Source organism: Balaenoptera ricei, chromosome 2 (genome assembly GCF_028023285.1).
Source record: "Balaenoptera ricei isolate mBalRic1 chromosome 2, mBalRic1.hap2, whole genome shotgun sequence".
Taxonomy (NCBI): domain Eukaryota; kingdom Metazoa; phylum Chordata; class Mammalia; order Artiodactyla; family Balaenopteridae; genus Balaenoptera; species Balaenoptera ricei.
This window is the reverse complement of record NC_082640.1, coordinates 96,083,098-96,104,815: the sequence shown is the minus strand read 5'-3', so window position 1 is coordinate 96,104,815 and position 21,718 is coordinate 96,083,098. Positions and strand designations below refer to the sequence as shown.

The window sequence follows — 21,718 nt, the reverse complement described above, 5'->3', positions numbered from 1 at the left end:
GGTTACAGAGGATGAATTCAGTAATTAAATTGAAGCCAAAACCAAAGAGGTCTTGAGGTAAAAGTCACATGGCTTTGTATCAGGCTAAGCAACTGAATGAGGCTCTTTGTGAGATCATATGTGGCTATAACGCAAAACACAGAAAGCAAGTAGTGTGAGGCCACTATAGTACTTAATTTCAAGGATAAGAAAGTCATTCTAGTTTAAGTAAACTCCTTATATATTCCACTTTGCTAGCTTTCATCTATAATCTATCTCTACCATAAGCAGGTACTTAACAAGGATAATTGGTAAAATTTCTGATCTAGGAATGCCGGGCCAGCAAATTACCACTTCTAAATTACTGATACATTATATGGTGGGAAAATCTAGGCCTGCCTTTCTTTAGTGAAAAAAAATGTTCTGCTTTGGAAATCTTTTTAATGTTTATGTGAAAAGTGTTTAAATAAATGCAAGTATGACATTACTTCAGAACAGAAGATATAACTGGACAGACTGAGGAAAGTTTATCATACAGTATACAAAATTAAAGAATGCAATTGAAGAATAAAACATCAAAAATGCAATTTTCTTCACTCTGCTTTTCTTCCAAGCTGTTTATTTCACACATATATAAGATTTTATTCTCCAAGTATTTCCTTTGTCACACATCTGTGATATTTAATTAACTTCCCAAACCTAGGCGATAAGTATTTGCTCAAAAACAATAATGTAAAGGAACAGAACAAACCAATGTGGTTTGGATTCACACATATTTTACTTTCACCCTGGGATTCTTTCATAGGTAAACTTAATTTCAAAGGTAAAATTAATTCATCTACACAAATGTTTACATTCTAAAATCCTTCACAGCAATAACTGTCAGTTCAAGGTTATTCACAGATGGGCATTTTCAAACTTAGAAATATATGCTTAAAAACAAATAGGTTTATGTAACAGGTTCACTACATGTAGTAGGATCTTAGAAACTTGTTATTAATTGGTTAAAGAGGTTTTTTTTGAAGGGCCCATAATATAAACAAAAAAGCAAAAGCATTTGGAGAGGAAAAATGTCACAGTATGACATTTTATATAATACATAAGCTGTAAGAGGCCAAATTTCATGGGTATAAACACTAGCTGATATAAAAAGAATGTATTTACTGTCAAATCACTTTTACATGAACACTGACAGCTGACGGAAGGCAAATACTTTCCATATAATAAAACCCGTTGTTAAACAAAATCTGAAAGAGCTTAAAGATCTTTGGTATTCTGTCTGTTCAACCCACCAAGAAAAAAATGACAATATTATATTCAGAACTACAGTCAAGATACTTAAACTATTCAACCTCAATAATGAGACTAAAACTTACTCTCTAAATCTTTTGCTGTGGATTTTGGTTATTGTCGAAGATGCCATTGGACTGCCTATCCCAGAACTAGCCGGAGAGCCTTGTGACACAGGTGTCATACAGTACGGAGAGTTCTGACTTGCTGGAGAGAGGGATGCATCACTGGGCATGCTCAGTCCAGCATCTGTGGAGACGTGGGGTGAGGGAAAATAATTTAGAAATTTTGAATGCTGAAAAGCTCTATACTGATCAACATAATTTAGAATGGCAGTTATCTTTTGTTATCACTTCCAAATTCTCCAGAAGCTACCAAGTTGGGCATTGTTCGTATCACAAACATTTCTCACATACTACCAAAAATCAAATTTTCCTATTATGTCTTAAAATATACTCTGAAAAACATCAAGCATAACCTACAAGTCTCCACAGAAGAGTTGCAAGAAGGCCAAGTTATCTAAAACATGTATTCCCAGGGGATCTAAATTGAAGAACAAAAGACGTATCCGCTTCTGCACTCTTTCCAGATCATATTACCCATCTCCTTCATCTCTATTTTTCCACCTATTTCTTAGAAATAAATTTTTTAACTGTCTAAAAATTCCCATTGCTGCTGGCAACGATGAATTCTACCTCACTCATTCTCTCCACACCACTCCCAATTCTCCTGGCACCACCCCAGCTTCTCTTTCATTTGGTCTTTGCTCCTGTGCTCAGGCAGCCACGTTTGTAGATGCCACCTCTTGACTCAACTGCCACCTTTAGTCACTGCTTCTTTTCTGAACAGCTCTAAAACTCAGGAAAGGAGTTAGCATTTGTCCAGTCCATTAATTTGCAAAGTTACACATATATCTTATCTCTCTACTGGATTGTAAGCTTTTTGTAACAGGGCCCGTCCACTATGTATCTTTATGACATTTCCTGACCTTCCCATCCGTACCCCACTTACTAAAGTACATATGATGGATGTTCAACACACACTTGTTGAAGGAATGCATAAACAGATACACCTAAATACAAAGGCAATGATACTTAATTGAGAGTAAAGGGGAACGCTAACCAAACATATTGGAACAAATCTTAGAAGAAGTAAACTTATTTTTCTAAACACAAGGGAACACCGCTACTAAATCTATGTGTAAATCAGATTTAAATGTTTTGCCAAAAGTTGAAGAATAAATACCAGTAGAAATAGGGACCTAGTCAGGTTTCTCTTAAAATCTTTCTTCCACAGTAGTATAAATTTTAGAAGGCATCTGCAGTTTTGCTGAGGTCCCAACTGGAATCATGTGCTGGCACCCACTGTATGGGACTGAATCTTACTGACCAACTGGCCTCTGCACTACAACAAGCTTTGCAATTATTCCACAAAAGCAAGGAAGAAAATCAACAAAAGCAATTCAATAAAATATACAGGTGACCCTCGTACAACATGGGGATTTAAACCTCATATAATTTATAGTCCGCCCTCTGTATCGCAGTTCCTCCACCATCTGTGGATTCAACCAGCCATGCCTGAGTAGCACTGCAGTATTTACTATTGAAAAATATCTGTGTACAAGTGGACCTGTGCAGTTCAAACCTGCCTTGTTCAAGGGTCAACTGTAGTCCTGCAAAGAAAGTCAATTGTGTTCTAGATATAAAAGAAGGCAAGATGAAAGGAACTGTGACAGTTACAGAGGATGCATTGGTAAGATCATAATTATGAGGGTTTACAACAAATTCAGGAGTTAAGCTTCAAAAATGCCATAGACCTACTATGTAACACCTGCCTCCCCGCCCTTTAAATATCTCCCTACAGAAGCATCTTCAAAAGAAACCACTCTCAAAAATTAAAAAATTTAGATAAAATATGGAGCATATTTAGGAGAATAACTAGTGATGTGTTGTTACCTACTAATTAAAATACTTCGGACCATTTTATGAGAAGAAGGGGGAAAGAGGTGATCTTACCTTCTTGGGAAACAATCTCCTGCGGCAAATCATCAATAAAATCTAAGTGCATTTCTATTGGTTCCTCAGATCCCAAAAGATTGTGGTCCACAGTTAAACGGCCCTTCTTTTCCTCTCTTTCTTTCAAAATAACCTAAAAGTCATTACCAGTCTTTAATTACTAATTACTCTTTAAGTATGTACTGAATGATTAAAATGGTCACTATTACATAGGAATAGTAGTGTTCACTTAAAAAATGGACGTAAGGATTTTGGTTGGCTATGTAGAAACTGACTGGCAAAAAGGTAAATGTCATTTTAGGCACTGTAGTTGAAGGAAGTACTATATCCAAAATAAAGCACGGCAATATAATACTACAGCTATCAAACCACATCTGCTTCAGTCTTTAAATCCTAGTAGACAAACTAGGGTTTCCCCCAAAATGGATAAAATAAAACCTTTGGAAACCAGGTCACATAGTTACGTTAGATTTATTTGGTCATAGATCATCTCATTCGCTCCTCCTAATAACAATACTGAGTTAAACAGAGCAGATATTATACCCAACTTATAGATAAAGAAGATGAGGATAAGAAAGGTTTGCTAAAACTACAAAATAAGTACTGAAGTTAGTACTAGAATCCCAGGCTTCTGATACCTAGGGTCTAAAGTTTTTGGATACCTAAATGTTTAACGTTTTTTTTTAAACTGATAGAACTGATTCCCCAGGGCCTTGGTCAACACAGAAAGATAGTCATGATGCTGAGATCCCCAACCTTAAATTAACTAGTCATCATAAAGAGGCATGTCTAAGAACTTTTCACAATAATCTGTTGGCCAAAATGCCACAACTACTTTTGCAAAACGATTTAAACCCTTTTTTATACAGTAAAATAAATATCCCCAGGTTTTGGTTTACCTTTTTAAGTGCTGTGGGCCGTTTTAGTTTTGCAATTTCCTTTTCTTTTCCTTTTTTTGCTTTAGAGGAAGTAATGTCCAAAGAATTAAAGGATGTCAAACAGGGCTGACCTTTGGTTAAGGGTTTTCTGTTAGTAGAGTCTTTAGTGTGAAAAGAAGCTGCAGTGACCACTAAAAACAAACAAGAACATTAGTTTTACTACTATGGCCAACTCCACATATTTTCAACATTTCTAATAATAAACCTGTAAGAACAACAACATCCTCTTCTTGTGGAAAACAGACGTCATATAGCAGGAGCAGTATATGGCCGTGCAGTGTCCCTCAGATACAGCTCCAAAGAACCATTCTACCTCTGGAATTTCAAAACTCTGCACCTCTCCTTATTCCTAATGAATCTAAAACTGACCCTTACATAAGATAAGTAGTCTATCACTCCTCTCCTCATTTCAGCCTGTCATTAAAGAATGATATTCCCCTCTCAGCTGCACTCTCAGTACTATTCAGCAATTCTTTTATGCCTGATTGATCGTTACCCTCATTCTCCCGTGGATACCACCCATCCTTCAGCAGACCTAGCCTCTAATCTCAATTCTCTCACTCTAGCAGAAAAGCTTTCCTGCTACTTCCTTGAGAAGATGCTTTCCAATATAAACTTCTAAGCCACCTGAGAGGAGGCAGCAGGCATCCTTACTCCCACCGAAGGCTTACCAACCACTTCTTCTCATAATCCCATCTCAGGATTAATTCCTCAAGGATTTTGCTCTATTACTTTCCCCTTGCATCTTTCAAGTTCCTCCTTGACTTGACCCCTGACTCTTTTCCCTAACTCCCCAAAAGAAGTTCAAAATCTCCTCTATATAGAAGGAAGAAAAAACAGGCAAACTAACAAAACCTCTCCCTTGACTGGCTTCTAAGAAACCATCATTCCCCTTTCCTTCCTCATTACTTCCCAAATCATTATAATCTGGCCTCTGCCCTACCCACTCTCTTGAAACTGCTATTGCCAAGATCACATAAAACCTTGCAACTGCCAAATCTAACTCTGATTCTTTGCTCTATTCTAGTTTTTTTCAGCATTTGTTACCAAAGACCACATCCTCTTCCTCAAAATTCTATCCTCACCTTTTGTGACATTACGCTCTATTTTTCTCACTCTTTCTCAAACCTGTTTTTCTGGTTCTTCTTCCTTCTGTCTTTTAACTCTGAGCATTCTACAAGGCTTTATCCCTGAACATCTTTTTTCCTAATTTTTCTTTCCCCTGACAATCTTATATATTTCCACAGCTACAACAATCATCTCTATTTGAAATTCACTGACTTCTAACCTGAACTGCACATACCTAACTCTATGTTAAATAGGATCCACCAGGATCTCCCTAACTAGCATTTCAAATACAACAGGGCCAGAGTCTGTTCTTCCCGAGAAAATTCTTCTTCCGTGATCCTTAACCTGTTTGGTATCATCATATACCTAACCCCCACCACAGTCCTCCAAGTCAGAGAGTTTGAGTCATCTTTGACCTGTTTCCACATTCCATCAATTAAAAAACCCTATTAATTCCTTAAAATCCTTTTACATCTCTGCCATAGTCCCGTCCCTCTTTTGGACTTCCCAAGAAAGCTGATTTCTTTGTAATTAACACTTCCCAATTTAAACACTGGTGATAGATTAGAGGTTAATCTCACTTCTATCTGTCAAGAATCTTACTCCCCCTTTAAAGCCCACGTCCAAATGCTATCATATATGAAGGCATTTGTAACATACATCCCTGTTGACGTAAATCACTCTTTCTTCTATAAGTTCATAAAACTTTGCTGGTATCTTTCCTAAGGCACTGCTTTTTATTAGTTATGTGGGCACGTCTTTCTCTCAGACTAGATTATAAACTCCTTGACCACAGGTATATCTTAATCATATCTGTAATTCCACAGTTCTTGACACCACACTTTGCACGTAGATACTTACATCTGTATACATTAATGTGCTAAACAAATCAAAGTTGTAATAATAAGCCACTTGAAGTTATCACAGGCTAACAATCTCTTTCCCAAAATAACTGGCTAACCTTTATTGAGTGAATGTAACCCAGACGCTCTTCTAAGCATTTTACATGTATCATCTCATTCAATCCTCAAAACAATCCAGAAGCAGGTACTGTATTATCTCCATTTTAATGTAAGGAAACTGAAGCAGAGGAAGATTAAATAACTCGCCAAGGAAAAACATGGAAGAACAGGATTCAAGACGCAGCGCAACTCCAAAGCCCCTGCGTGCAGCCACTAGACCACATTGCCTCTGGAACACTGCTAACTCTCAGTTCCACTCCCTAGGGTCCTTTACTCTTAGTGAGATGTTACTGCCACTTTCCTCATCTCAACAGCATGCAACTCTAAAGCTTAGTATGCACTCAATATTATTTTTACTAACAGTTAATCAAAGCTAACGTTCATACCGGATGGTAACTAGCTATAGGTTTAAACATTTTGCACACATGATTAAAGTTATAAACTGTTACTTATATTTTTGTTTAAAAACAGTAGACCCTTTACATAGGAGCAGAGGAAAGAGAGAATTCCATTCTTCCTCTCAACATCAGTGCTTTTTGTTGGTGCCTTTCCCTTTCCTTTATCTTATTCCTCATCCTCTAAAAACAAAGACTATGAAAAGAAATGAGGGAGCATGTCAAAGGTGCTGAGCTCTAACTCTTGACGAGGTTTGTTAAAATATAAATTACTGTTTCAGCAGAAAGCCAGCTCATTTTCTCTCTCCCTCCCTCCCCTCCTCGCCCTCCCTCCCCCCACTTCTCTCCCTCTCTGTCCCTCCCTGTCTCCCTTTCTCTCTCTCTCTCTCTCTCACACATACACACAAAATTTGATTAAAACGCCTATGTTTCCCATTTGGTTTTAAATTGGATAATTTAACAGTTATAGAGCCAAATTACTTGTGATTCTTATTGATACCTTTGAAGAAGAGAAAAATTTGGTTGGTTCATAACATATACCAACCGACATTTGAACAGAGACCTGGAGGACCTGATGGAACAAACTATACTGATGCTTGAGGGAAAAGAGTTCCAGGTAAAGGAAAGAGCAAGCACAAGGACACTGAGCTTGGAGCATGTTGGATGTGTCTGTGGAACAGCAAGGGGGCTGTTCTAACGTGGCTAGAGCAGTGAGTGCCAGGGGAGAATGCTGATGAGGGCAAAAAGGTAACAGGATCAGCTAAGATATGACTTAGGACCCTGGCTTCGCTCCAAGTGAGATGACGAGCTACTAGAGGATTTTGAACTTATATTTGAAAAAGAGTGCTCCTTTTAAGATAGACTGGGGGTTAGGGGGAATAAAAGGTAGGTAATAGTTAGGAGGCTACTACACTGTAGTTTGATGAGGGCTACTAGGGTGGCAGGAGAGAAGCTGCTGAGTAATCAGACTCTGGATTTTTGTAGGTATATATAATTTAGATTAACAATTTCCAAAATATATTACCAAAGCCAAATAGCAAATTGCTAGGATTAATGATATCACCTGTATATGACAGAGGTCTGGTATTAGTAATTTGCCGCGCTTTCATGGCTTGTTGTTGTTTTTCCAGAGCTGCTAACATGTCCCCCAAATCTAGTTGTACAGGTGTTTTATTCTTTTTCCCAGCTGCCTTTGATAAAGCTTCCTGCAAAGTAAACATGAAAACATTTATTTTTCATTTTAGTATGAAAATGTGACAATTTAAGATAATTATATTTGTCACTCTTCCATCCATCCCCCAAAACCTACCAAATAAACTATCATATTTGTTCATAAAAATGAATACATACCTGCAGTTTTTTTTGCTCCATACTTATTTCTGAATATTCTTGAGCTGTGGCAAGGGCTGCTGCTAAAGCTTTCTTCTTTTGACTTTTTGCACGTTTAGGAACTGAGGTTGTAATGGGAATTGGTGTCTGAACTATATTGATTGGTGAGTTCTCAGGTAAATCATCCAACTGTGATAACCAGAGAAAAACATTTGTTAGTGATTCCATAAAAGTCTAATCATAAGGAAAGACAATGTAGAATGTGAGATGTTCTACAGTATAACTGGACTAGACTCTTCAAAAGATTCAATTACATAAAGAACAGAGTGAGATGGTGGGATCATTCTAGACTGGGAGACTGGAAAATAATAGAGACAAAACAGCAAAATGCAATAGGTGATAATTGTCTGGATCCTGGACTGAAAACAAAATAACTCCAAGGTAAAGTTTTGCAACAACTGGGGAAATTTTAGCATGGACTATATGTTTTATGATGTCATTTAATTAATGGTATTTCCTTGTCTGTAATGGAACTATGGATTTCAAAGGACAGTGTCTCTGTTCTGGCTATGCTGAAAAGAAATACTAAAGATCAGTACTAAATACAGTGCTTCTTCTATACCATGCTGCCCTACAAGTCTTTATACTTAGCTGTAATATTTCTTTTCAACATTGCCATAGCTCCAAAGATGTTCAAGTATTTTGCTTATCTTTTTTAAAAGAGTCACTTACTACTTTTGAAGAAAGTTTCTGTTGAATATTCTCATCTTTAGCACTTCCACTCTCATTTAGTTCTCGAAATCCATCTTCATCCTGAAATAGTTCCACATTTTAAGTAAAAACAGAGCTCAAAGCAATAAACTCTTAAGAACAACATTTATAATGTTTAAGAGTAATGAAATGATAGGGAAGTAATTTTTTAACTCAATATTAAACTATTTAAAGTCAGTCTTAAAAAGGAAATCTCATTTCTCACATGCTAAAACATAGCTAATTTAATTATTCAAGGATGGGGATACATCCACACGTGTCCATCCTTTGGATTTCTGCATCTACTATTCCATTTTTATTAATAATTCTACCCTAAGGTGGGTAAGTAAATAAAAAGAAATTCAAAAAGGATTTTATCACATTTCACATAATTTTGAAAAGATTTTAAACAAATGGCTTAATATGAATTTCATTAATATATTCCCTGTCCCATTACTACATACACCAGTCAATAAAATTAAAAGTTAAAAAATAAAAATAAATTCCCTATTCAAAGTAATTTCTTAACCAATATCCTCCTTTACACCGAAATTTATATCTATTATTTTTAACTAAATATAAGTATGGAACCAATCATATGATTAAGTGCAAATAAAAAATCTGCCACATGTACTGTTCTTGATACACTACTTGAGCTGTACCCTCAAGTCCTTTAGGTCAATTACTAAGCTTATCTAACATATTATTCATCTGAAGCCTCTGGCCTCAAGCATATTTAAACTCCATCTATTAACTCATTTTATAGAAACTACATAACAAAAATGAGTTACCTGGGATGTTGTTCACCATCTTGACACAATCAAATTCTACTCATTCTTTAAAACCTATTCCAAATGTTATCCCTATCCTGCCTCAAACCCAGAGGTACTTATTTCTCCTTTCAACTTCAACCACACCCGAGAAGTATCAGGTGTGTACATGTCTACATTCCTCTATTACACAGCAACCTCCCTAAGGGTAGTGTGCTTATTCACCTTAATGTATCATGCAGAGCACCTAACTTTAAACATACAACAGCCCTCCAATGAGCACCAGTTAGATGAATAAATAATAGAAACATTGCAATTAGAATATAAACTGTCTGCCTATTAGAAAAAGTAAAATAGCCTTTTATCTTCCTTCTTCAAGACTCCCCTGGCTAGCAGCACAAATTAACTAGATTGAACTATTCAAATTTGAAAAACTTAACAAATAGATTCAACAAAGATAATGAAAGTTAGGGAGAAAGTTTCAAACTAGGGGAAGTCCACATAAAATTAAGTTCTACCTCCATATGTTACCTCAAAATGAATACTCATGACAAAAACTTATAAAAATAAACATTAATAAAGTTAATGTTAGACTAACTATATATAACCAAGACAAAAATGACAAGACAAATACATCTAAGTAACTTACAATCTACTTGCAGTCACATGTTAAGACATAAAAAGTACTTATCATAATGTAAGAAAAATTAATTTCTTAATGGCAACATTTGCTATAACAATACACAGTTTGAAAAAATACCTCAAAATATAAAGACTCGGAATTTGGGTCGCCTCTATGACACTGACTGGGGTTTAACTGCTTATTATCTTGTCTCTTTTGCAAATTCTGTCTTCTTTCTGAGGAAGTACTATGTCCTCGGCATCTGAATCCAACCTAAATAAACCCCAGAGGGGGGAGAATATATTACTTTTAAGTAAAATGTTTTATTGAAGTATAACATACAGAAATGTACCCCAAAGTATACAGCACAATGAATTTTCATAAAGTGCATAACTTATTACAAAAGGTTACAACTTTTGACAAATAAGGTCATAATGAAAATACAAAAATGTGATAATTAGTGTCTGTTACTTTTTTCGCTTGTGCATGAACGCTTATATCAACTTTATTTGTAATTCCAAAAACTGGAAACAACCCAGATGTCCTTCATTGGGAGAGTAAACTCACTGTGGTATATGCATCCTATAAAACAGCAGTCAGTCACGAAAAGGAACAAACTACTGATATACCCAATAATCTGTATGAATCTCCAAAAAACGATGCAAGTGAAAAAAGCCAATCCTAAAAAGACTGTATGAGTTCATTTATACAACATTCTTGAAATGACAAAACCATAAAAAGGGGGAACAGATTAGAGGATTCTAGGGGTTAAGGAGAGGCTGGTGGGGAAGGGAAGGGAGTTTGGCTATAAAAGGGCAACATGAGGGATCCTTGCAGTAATGGATCTGTTCTGAATCGACTATATTGATGTCAGTATCAGGGTTGTGATACTGCACTACAGTTTTGCAAGATGTTATTACCATTGGGAGAAACTGAGTATTACCTTTCTATAAAACTATCGTAGGTCTTTTAATATCTGTAGTTTTGTTTTTTAGTTCCTAGGAAATATTAAAAATTTTAAATCTTGTTTATAAGAAAACAGATTTAAAAGAATAAAACTGTCAGTCACATAAATTATTATCATCCTATTGACCCATTTGCAAAATGTTCAACTGTCATAAAAGCAAGAAAAAAACACATTAAGCACTTTAAGAATCTTAAGACAATCAAGTTCCCGCTCTTAAGTACCTAATGCAACTTAGATGAAATGCCTCTGAACCAGGACACCTAGAGAAGATGTGAAAAGTATGATCTTCTTTACCAGTTACCCAAGAATTCTAACAATATACAGAACTTGAAGCAGACCTGGACTGAAGGTGCTGTTGTATAGGCTTTGGATTATTAAATCAAAAATATGCACACAAAGACCTAGAAGCACCTAGCAATTCCCATGCTAAGCAACTGGTCTAAAAAGACTTGCTGATAAGAAACAGATTTTTTTTTTTTTTTTAAAGAAACAATTTTAATACTCTCTTGGGAAGTAGGCTGTATGGCAGAACTATACGCCAGAGGATAGTCATATAGTAAATGTAATCTTCCTTAGAATGTGCACAATGGGGCTACTTCCTATAACCTATAAGCATCTGTCAGGAAACTTGATAATTTGCCAGGTACCCAACAGTTCCTTGGTTTTAAATATTTACCTCATTTTAAAATAAACTCATGAACATGGATAGAGAGATAGACAGAGGAATACATATGTGAAGCAAATTTCTGTAAAATCTTCGATAGCATCAAGCTAGTAGCTATATGAATGGTCTCTATAAAATTACTTCAACGTTAAGGTCTGTTTAAAAATTTTCATAATAAAATATTTTTTAAATTGGCTCATGAAAAGCAGCTCAAACAAGGATGCTAAAACAAGTGCAATTTACAATGTCTAGGTACTAAAGAAACAACTGAATTCACATAAATTATTAACACTGAAATGAAAACTAATAATCAAGCCCCAATATTGGGATGAACAGAAGAGAATAATTCTTAAGTACAACTCTTCATTTCTTTGTACAGTCACTATCACAAACAAATAAATGTAAACCTGCCCTCCAAACAGCATTACAATTATATCAAAATGTAAGCCCTGTTGTAAACCAGACTTAGTATATATGCATTAATGTTGTTACAAACATAAAAACAATTTTTTAAAAAAATAAATGCAACTTGATTCTTGTACTTGGAGACATAAAGTTCCAGGATTAAGTTAAAACCCCCAAACTAACGGTCCCAACAAAGTTCATGAGGACCAAATATGCAAGTATTTCAATTACCTCCTGGAATGAACTAATAACCCCCCCTTTTTAAAAAAATTCTTCTAAGAAAAAAGAGTTTTGTTGCTAGAAAGTGGGCATACAGAACAAAGCAGAAACTATAGCTACAACTACATACTAAGATTCTTAAATGACTAGCACAAAATCAGTATCTAAAGATTCAGGTGTTTATATTCCACTTACATAACAAAAAAGAAAAATACTAGGAATTGACAAATGAGGGATATGTACAAATTTATTTTCAGAAAATTATACAATACTTCTGAAGAACACAAAAAGGTAACTCAAAAATAAGAAGGCAGGGGACTTCCCTGGTGGTCCAGTGGTTAAGACTCCTCGCTTCCAATGCAAGGGGCCTGGGTTCAACTCCTGGTCAGGGAACTAAGATCCTGCAGGCCGCATGGCACAGCCAAAAAATTAAAGAAAAAAGAAAAAATAGGAAGACTTTTTTTTTCTAGAAAGATGCCATATCATAAGGCAATCCATTCTCCCTAAGTTGATAGATTAGTTTAAAAACCAATGGAACAAAACAGAAAATCTAGAAACAAATTTCAATATATATGAAAATTTAACATGTGATAAAGGTGGTTATCTCAAATAGGTGAAGTAATGGACTTGTCAATAGATGGTGCTGGGAGATTTAGGTAGCCACTTGAAAAATACAAAATAGGACCCATATCTCGCAACATCCACCAAGACAAACTCTAAACGGAATAAAGATTTAAATGTAAAAAAACACAAAAGCATAAACACACTGGAGGAAAACAGGCAAATTCCTTTATAAAAATAAACTTCTTAATGCTATTTAAAACAAACTTGTATATGGCAATAATAATAAGCAAAGTCAGAAATAAAAATGAAAATCTTGCAAAATATTTGCAACTCATATTACAGACTACCACCTCCCAGAAATTAAAAAAATTTGCTAAGAGCTTGATCAAATTGATTTAAAAATGTACAAAAACAGGGAATTCTCTGGTGGCCCAGTGGTTAGGACTCTGCACTTCCACTGCAGGGGGCTTGTGTTCAACCCCTGGTCGGGGAACGAGGCTCCCGCAAGGCACACGGCCCAAGAAAAATAAAAATAAAAATTTCTAAATTAAAAAAAAATGTTTAATGTACAAAAACAGAGAAATAGATCAAGATACAAAAAATGGTCAAAGAATATGACAAGTTCACAGAAAAGTACAAACGGCCCTTAAACATATGGAAAGATACTCAACTACTTTAATACACTATTTCTCCCTCACTGGCACAAATCCAAAATCTTGAAAACACATGATTACCGAGGCTACTTGGAAATAAGCACTCTCCACATTATCGTTGAGAATGTAAAATGGTACAATCTGGTGTTATTTACCGAATAACAGAAATGACTTTATCTTTTCACTCAGCAATACCTTACCTAGGAATTTAGTCTACTGCTATACACACAGATGTCTAATTAGTACTGCAGCACGTCTATTAACAGCAATAGTTTACAAATAATTCAAGTGTCCAATGACAGGACTTCAGAAATTAACAAGGATATATGCATACAACATTAGGAGTTGTTAAAAAAAAAAAAAAAACTCTGGGAAAATACACAGATATAGGGAAGATAAGAAGACAAGTGGAGACAGGGTAAAAATGAGATTGTTCATTGTATAACCTTTTTCATATATTTTATTTTTCAACCTATTCACAAAATAAAGCCATTTTTAAAAACTTAAGTTTTTACATTCTGTCCTTCATTTACAATTAAGGCTACATCACAGTATAGAAAAAATATGCTGTTTCAAATGTTAAAACACTGGTAAAAACATTAAAAATCACTGCATTGTACAGTAGTTAAAACAGCATGGTACAGGTGCAAAAATCTGATAAATGGAACAAAAAAGCCCAGAAACAGGACCCAAGACATAAGAAATTAGCAAATGACTAAAAGGGCAGCACAAATCAGAAAAAATAATGGATTACAATGTTAAGACAACTGGTTAGCTACTGTGAAAATCGACCTCATTATGTTGTACCATGCATCAAAAAAAAACCTCAGATAAAAAAGTTTTGAAAACATTACCCTGTAAAAAAGAAGCAGAAAATACAAGTGAATATTTACTAGATTTCTAAAAGACTTTTTAAGCCTAAAAACAATCAGAAATTGCAAAGGGGAAAAATATTTTGACTTAAAAGAAAAAAAAGATTCTGCATATCAAAAATCAAGCTACACACTTAAGAAAAGTATAACAAAGCCTCAGAAGTAGAAAAGAAAACACACACATTGTTCAACATCTGGCTCCAGTTCTTTGGAATGAAGGGAGACAAAATAAACAAACGTTTATGCGTTTCTAAAATTGAAAGTTTTGTGTTTTTCACCATTCCGCATCAGTTTTGAGGCAGAGATAAAATGTTTGTCTGTATCAGTATTATTTCCTCTCTAGTGGGCTACTGATATCAAAACTACCAGTAATGAGACTGCAAACTTGGCAGGTCTAGCAGTTACGATTTCAACATAAAATTTCAGTCCTTAACCAAACATTCCGTAGATTTTGTTTATCTAATCTATACTAACAATTCTTGTTTCAGCTCTTTTGTTTTTAATCAAATAAAGTTAGACTGCCTCACAAGCCTGCCACAAACAACAATGACTCATTTTTGCAATAACCATAGGGAAGAGGGCATTATTCTACTTGTTTTCCCTACAGCCTAATTAACATTAGGGTACGTCTGAAGTACTTCATTTCAGGGAAGCAAAGGCACACCGGCAAGTATTTGGTTTATTCAATCCATTAGTAACTTACTCTTACTTCAGTTCATCCAGATCTATCCATATGGTAACTTTAATTCCTTAACTAGATTTAAGGAATCCAGGAACTGTATCTAAAAATTATAAAGGAAAAACACTGACCAATCAACACCTCCCTGATTTCACAACCAACCAACGCAGGAAGACAATTATCGGAAGTTCGTGGCCGTATATAACTTGCTCTGCTGTACCGCAGCTAGATCTTGCTCCCCAAGACCAGCAAGCTGCCCCGTCTGGCCCCATTATGGCAGAGGCAGCCATCACTATGGTACCGCAACAAGCACCGAGCATGGCTTGTGGTGTTTATAGTCAACTAAAGACACGTGGACAAGGCTGCAGTCCTGAAGTTCAAAGAATCAATATTTAAGGTACTAAAATGCTTTAAATTTTTTTATATGGATAAGAAATAGTCACAGAAGATGAAGCAGGACTGGAGAGTATTCTTTTTTAAAATTATAAAATATACAAATATATTTCTTAAATATAGAAAAGTAGAAAATGGTACAATATACATCCCACCTACATTCAACATCTTGCCATTTTGTTTCATTATTTAAATAATAATTTTATTGGCTAAGCCATTTAAAAGTTACAGATATCATGTTATTTTAAACAACACAATATGTATCGCCAAAAATTAAGAACACTGCCCTTCAAAACCACTATACCATATCTCACACTACTCAAATTTCTCCAACCTAATCCAAATTACCTGTGAATTATTTCTTTGTTCAGCCTGCCTTCCACCTCTAGAAAATGTCTGATTTTTTTCCATCCAAGGTTTTTTCTGAGTTGCCTGGCAAGTTACATTGGACCAATTTACACCACCTGTAATAAATGAGATTTTAAAATATAAAGATGTCAAAACCTAAAGGGCCCCCTAACTTCACGTACTGAAACTCAGTCACTATAAATGTAATACTGAAAAATTTTCCATAAACTTTAAGTGGTATTCCAGTTCTTAGTAATACAAGTTGTCATCTTACAGAATACCTCTAGCTGGAATTTTCTCAATTCCATCAACAAAAGTATACTTTCAAATTAACTTGAATTTCCTTGGAAGATTTCCAATTTTTTTGCAGCATCAGCAAGCTTCATGCTTAAAAACAAAGCTGTGACTGGACAAAGAAGAAAGTATAGCAAAAACACTATGCAGAAAGTAAGTACCTGCACATATAGATGATTCCACATGCTAAAAATAGAAACAAAAAAGACAATTATTTTCCGCTTAAGAGTAAACACCATATACCTTGCAAAACATTTCATAATTCCATCTAGTGTGAAGCATGCTTATTATAATCTTAGAAAAAATACTTCTCCATAAATGAGTATTCTTATATTAATAATAAAACATACAAAATACATTTTTAACCATCCTATTATTATAGGAATTGTTCATGAAAATAGATACTTCAGCTTTAGCAGAGGACACAAAGATAATACTGACACAGATGACTGATGAGGAAATCAAAGTAATGCCACATACACTGATGGTGCTAGAATCAGGATTTCTCAGAACCCCAGCTGCAGGTTGGTTGTTGCTGTGTTTGGGACTGCAGTAGCCACTATCACTGTCAATGTCAGCTTCACTAGCCCCCTGCTCACTAGAGGATTCAGCAGTAGGGTGGGATGCTCTTCTCCTCCTGCCTTTGGCCTTCCAGACCATCGTGGCAGAGCTCTCTGAGAGAGATTTGTTAGCGATGTCTGATGGGAAATCTGTAAGGCAAGGAAAGTGTGACAACTCTTTTTGAGGACAAGTTGATCAATTCTTGTTATCATTAAAATTGTAAGAAAACAAAGATACCTAACTTTGTAAATAGAGAAAACAGGTGAAAACTTTTGAAAAGATCATCAAAAGGTAAGCTGTTCCTGAGAAGTTGGTTTATAAAAGGTATTTAGTATGAAAAGAGAATATTTGTATAACTAAAATATCTGTATAATTAATATCACAGAATAATTAAAACAAACCACCATTACCCATTTTAGAAAGAGAACATCACCAATCCTTTGAAGTCCACTGCATGCCTCCTCCACCACTGCATTCTCTTTCTCCCTCAGAGGTCACCACTATTCTGAACTGTGTTTACCATTCCTTCACTTTTTAAACTGGATTTACCAAGGATTTTTGTATTCCAAAAACATATATCATGTACTTTTGCAGTTTTAGCTTTATTAAAATGAAATCATACTGTCCATATTCTTCTGTGACTTGCTTCCCCCTGCTGCTACCCCCTCCCCTAAACAGTGATTGGTTTTGAGATTCTGATGCATGTGGCTGTAATTCATTAAGGTCACTGGAATCTAGAATGTCTGTGTATGAATATACCAAAATGCATTTATCCTTTGTACCACTGATGGGACACCTGGGTTGTTTGGGGGTTTTGCTATTAACAACAATACTGCTGTAAACATTCTCATATAGACATATAAATGTGTATGTGTGCACGTGAAGTTTCTCTAAGATAATTACTGCTAGGCCTTAGGAGATACACATAATATTCAACTTTGCTTGGTAATGCCAAATCATTTTCAAAGGTGGTTAGAACAGTTTACACTCTAACAGCAGGATATAAATATCCCCACTGATGCACATATTCACCAAATACTTGACACTGTCCTCTAGGCTATAATTTTTGCCAATAGTTGGGTATAAAAAGATGGCTCATTGTGGGTTTTAATTTGCATTTTTCTGCTTAATAACGAGATTGAGAATCTTTTCTCATGGTTTTAGCCACTCACGTTTTCCTTTCTGTAAAATACTTGTTAAAATTACTTTTGGATTGTTTAACTTCTGCCTATTTTTCTACTAAGTTGCCTGTTTCTCATTTTTGTATTTCACAAATTGTAATTACAAGACATTAAAAAACCTCTTACGATCTCCTAACCTATCATAAATATTCCTTTTTCCACATACACAATTTTTTCCATATATAATTTTTATACAGAATCAATACAATTTTTGAGTTGCACTGTTTAATATTATGTATATGTTCTTCATTAATTATAATATATGAAGGCCCCGTATTATTCCACTGAGTGGATGTCCTGGAGACTTCTTTTGACTTGTTGCCCGTTACTGGACATTGAGAAGTTTTCAGTGTTTTTTTTTTTTTTGCTGCTGCTGCAGTGTACACACCTTTAATCAAACAGTTCCTTTTCTTTCTAGGGGGAGATTCCATTTGGATACATTCACCTGAGTAGGACAACTGGGTCCAAATATTCCTATAGTTCTGCCAAACTGTTTCAGCCCCTTGGCAGCACTGCATTCCAGGGGCCCTGAGCACAAGGTGGGATCATTTTCTTATTGATTCCTATGAATTCTTTATATATCCTCACACTAATCCTTTGTCAGTTACATGCATGGTAAAAATCTTTTCCAAGATTTGTGCCTTGTTCTTTCACTCACGCTTGATAAACAGAAATTCTTAATTTTAGGAATAGTTCTCTCCGTGCAATCATAAAGACATCTGCCTATATTTTCTACTACATGTGGTTTTCCCATTTAAGCCCTTAATCCATCTGGAATAGATTTGCATGATGTATATGTTAGGGGTCTGTGATGCTATCTTTGTCATTTTCCTTATATGTGTTTCCACACGTATGAGTCTGTTTCTGGGCTCTCTGTTCTGTTTGATTTTCACATACTGAATTTTATATACTATATTTTTGTATAAGCCTATAAAAAATAAAATGGCTTAATAGGTCTTGATATCTAGAGGAAAAGTTATTTTCCAGGGATGTCTTGGCCAGTGCTCCTTTATTTTAGAATTAGTTTGTCAAGTTCCAAAAACATCCCCATTGGAATTTTTTTTTTTTAATAAATTTATTTATTTTATTTTTGGCTGTGTTGGGTCTTTGTTGCTGTGTGCAGGCTTTCTCTAGTTGTGGTGAGCAGGGGCTACTCTTCGTTGTAGTGCACAGGCTTCTCACAGCGGTGGCTTCTCTCATTGCGGAGCATGGGCTCTAGGCATGCGGGCTTCAGTAGTTGCGGCGCGAGGGCTCAGAAGTTGCGGCTCGCGGGCTCTAGAGCGCAGGATCAGTAGTTGTGGCACACGGGCTTAGCTGCTCCGCAGCATGTGGGAACTTCCCAGACCAGGGCTCGAATCCATGTCCCCTGCATTGGCAGGTGGATTCCTAACCACTGCACCAACAGGGAAGCCCACCATAGGAATTTTGAATAGAACTGCATTGAATCTATAGACTAACTTCGGGGAAAATGCCATTTGCAACATCAAATTGTCCTGAATGAGCATGCTATTTATTTTTTTAAATGTCCTAAAATAAAGTTACAGTTTTCTGCATCAGTGTCTTATTATCTTTTGTCAGGTTTATGCCAGAAACTGTATTTTTGTTGCTACTGTAAATAATATCTTAAATTTTGTTTGTTGGCAGCACACTGAAATGCAATTAACTTTTGCATATTATATCTAGCCATGTTACTAAACTCTTAAATACGAGCTTGTGTTCAAGAGTAAAAATTTGTTACAAATTCCTTTAAAATTTTCATTCTACCTACAGTTGATACCAATTAATCCTGATAACTTAAAAACAAACTAAAGAATAAGAATACTGATAGAAGGTATAATCTTCTACTCAAATTATATCTTCATCTTTTCACTTTCTAATTCTTGTGCTTCAGAAGGTTGTCTTTGTGGACACTTGATGAGCAAACCAAAGACGTTAGGATAAATTTTTAAAGCAGTTCCAGGGTTCAAAGCATGTAGAAATGGGTCACTATGTCTAGGAACAACCAAAACATAGAAAATTTTGTCATATATTACCTTGTGACTCTTTTCCATAGCCACTCCAACCATCTGTCAGTCTGTTAATCTCATCGCTTTATGCCCTACAAATCACACAATGACTGCACTATCAGCAAAATTGTTTTTTAACTGATTCCCAAATCCCTTCTTGCTCCTAACAGACCTAAGCAATTGTAAAAGGAAACTGAATAGATGTCCAACAGAAAAGGTACAGTCCAAATGAAAGAATGTATGTGCCACCTAATTCATTTTAAGCCAGACAGCATTTTTGTGAAAACTATAGGGGGTAAAAAGCAAATATGCCTTTGAACAGATCTAATTCCTAGCCTGGGATCATTAATAAGGATTTCTTTAATCACAATGGGTGTTGAGTAGAAGACGGCCATCTACTCTATAGCTATTAGGCTGAGACCAGAGACACAAAATGAAATTTCACAGTATGAACTGGAAAATAGCAAGAATATTTTAAGACTATTTATTAATTCTTATCTACTACCAGGATAAAGTTTTGTAATTTAATGCTTATAGAGTCCTCTAAAAAACTTTTGACAAAATGATATCACTAGTCCAAAATTTTTACTTATTTGAAGATATAGGTATCACTCATACATCTGGTTCAGATCTACACTAAAATACGGTGCAGAAAACTTGGTAACTTCTTCTATAAAGATATTATAGGATGTTAGGATGTTTTAAAAAGGATTTTAATCTAGTTATAAAACACATACAATTCTGATTTCTACCGAAATGAGTCCCTCAAATTTCTACAATGTCTGCAAAATTCCATCTCTGATTTCTGAACTGCTCCACTACTATAAGGGGATAAGGAAACATCAAATCCTGCCCAAAATTGTACATAAGCCAGCATGCAAGTTGAAAGAATATTAAGGACATGGACTGTTTTATCCTTCCTAGAGAATTTCACAAAGTGGCAGGATAAACGGATGAAAGCCTAGAATCCTAAAAAGTGGTAGAGTCCATGGAGTTCCCCGGTGGCCTACTGGTTAGGATTTGGAGCTTTCACTGTGGAGGCCCGGGTTCGATCCCTGGTGGGGGAACCATCCTGCTTGCTTTGCAGCATGGCCAAAATACAAAAAAAAAAAGTGGTAGAGTCCACAATTATAAAGTCAATGCATGACAACAGATGAAAATCAGTGATGTATACAGACATAGAGAACAGACTTGTGGTTGCCAAGGGGAAAGAGGGATGCAGGAGGGATGGATTGGGAGTTTGGGATTAGCAGATGCAAGCTATTATATATAGAATGGATAAACAACAAGGTCCTACTGTACAGCACAGGAAACTATATTCAGTATCCTGTGATAAACCATAATGGAAAAGAAAACAAAAAAGGATGTATATGTATATATAACTGAATCACTTTGCTGTACAAACTATACTTCAATAAAATAAAATTTTTTTTTTTTGGCCTTGCCATGTAGCATGCGGGATCCCCAACCAGGGATCAAACCCGTGGCCCCTGCAGTGGAAGCATGCAACCCTAACCACTGCACGGCCAGGGAATTCCCTCAAAAAAATAAATTTTTTAAAAAACCTATAATGTATATATGTAAGAAATCTTGCCTTACCAGTCTGCTGTGAAGCGTCTACCAGTAGCACAATTTTTGATCTGTTATCAGGACCTGCTGCATTTGTCTCTTTCTGAGTAGCTACATTTTTCACCAGTGGCCTTTTGCTTTTTATGTGCTGTTGTAAAAGCTGTTGCTGATTGAAGTAAAAAAAAAAAAAAAAAAAATTAAGATCTTATTCAATGTACTAAACAT

At 35.5% G+C, this 21,718-nt stretch overlaps 1 protein-coding gene across 1 annotated transcript in view; it reads right to left on the bottom strand.

Annotated features, from left to right (window-relative positions):
* Window positions 1–21,718, bottom strand: part of SECISBP2L (SECIS binding protein 2 like) — a 60,801-nt gene that overhangs the window by 27,507 nt on the left and 11,576 nt on the right. Inside the window, exons 4-14 of the mRNA XM_059913334.1 lie at window positions 21,524–21,659; window positions 16,657–16,886; window positions 16,338–16,362; window positions 15,883–15,998; window positions 10,257–10,391; window positions 8,709–8,789; window positions 7,998–8,165; window positions 7,711–7,852; window positions 4,184–4,353; window positions 3,285–3,417; window positions 1,356–1,518 (exon numbers count right to left, since the gene is read on the bottom strand). Coding sequence (XP_059769317.1) covers window positions 1,356–1,518; window positions 3,285–3,417; window positions 4,184–4,353; window positions 7,711–7,852; window positions 7,998–8,165; window positions 8,709–8,789; window positions 10,257–10,391; window positions 15,883–15,998; window positions 16,338–16,362; window positions 16,657–16,886; window positions 21,524–21,659 — 1,499 coding nt within the window. The remainder of the gene's footprint in view (window positions 1–1,355; window positions 1,519–3,284; window positions 3,418–4,183; window positions 4,354–7,710; window positions 7,853–7,997; window positions 8,166–8,708; window positions 8,790–10,256; window positions 10,392–15,882; window positions 15,999–16,337; window positions 16,363–16,656; window positions 16,887–21,523; window positions 21,660–21,718) is intronic.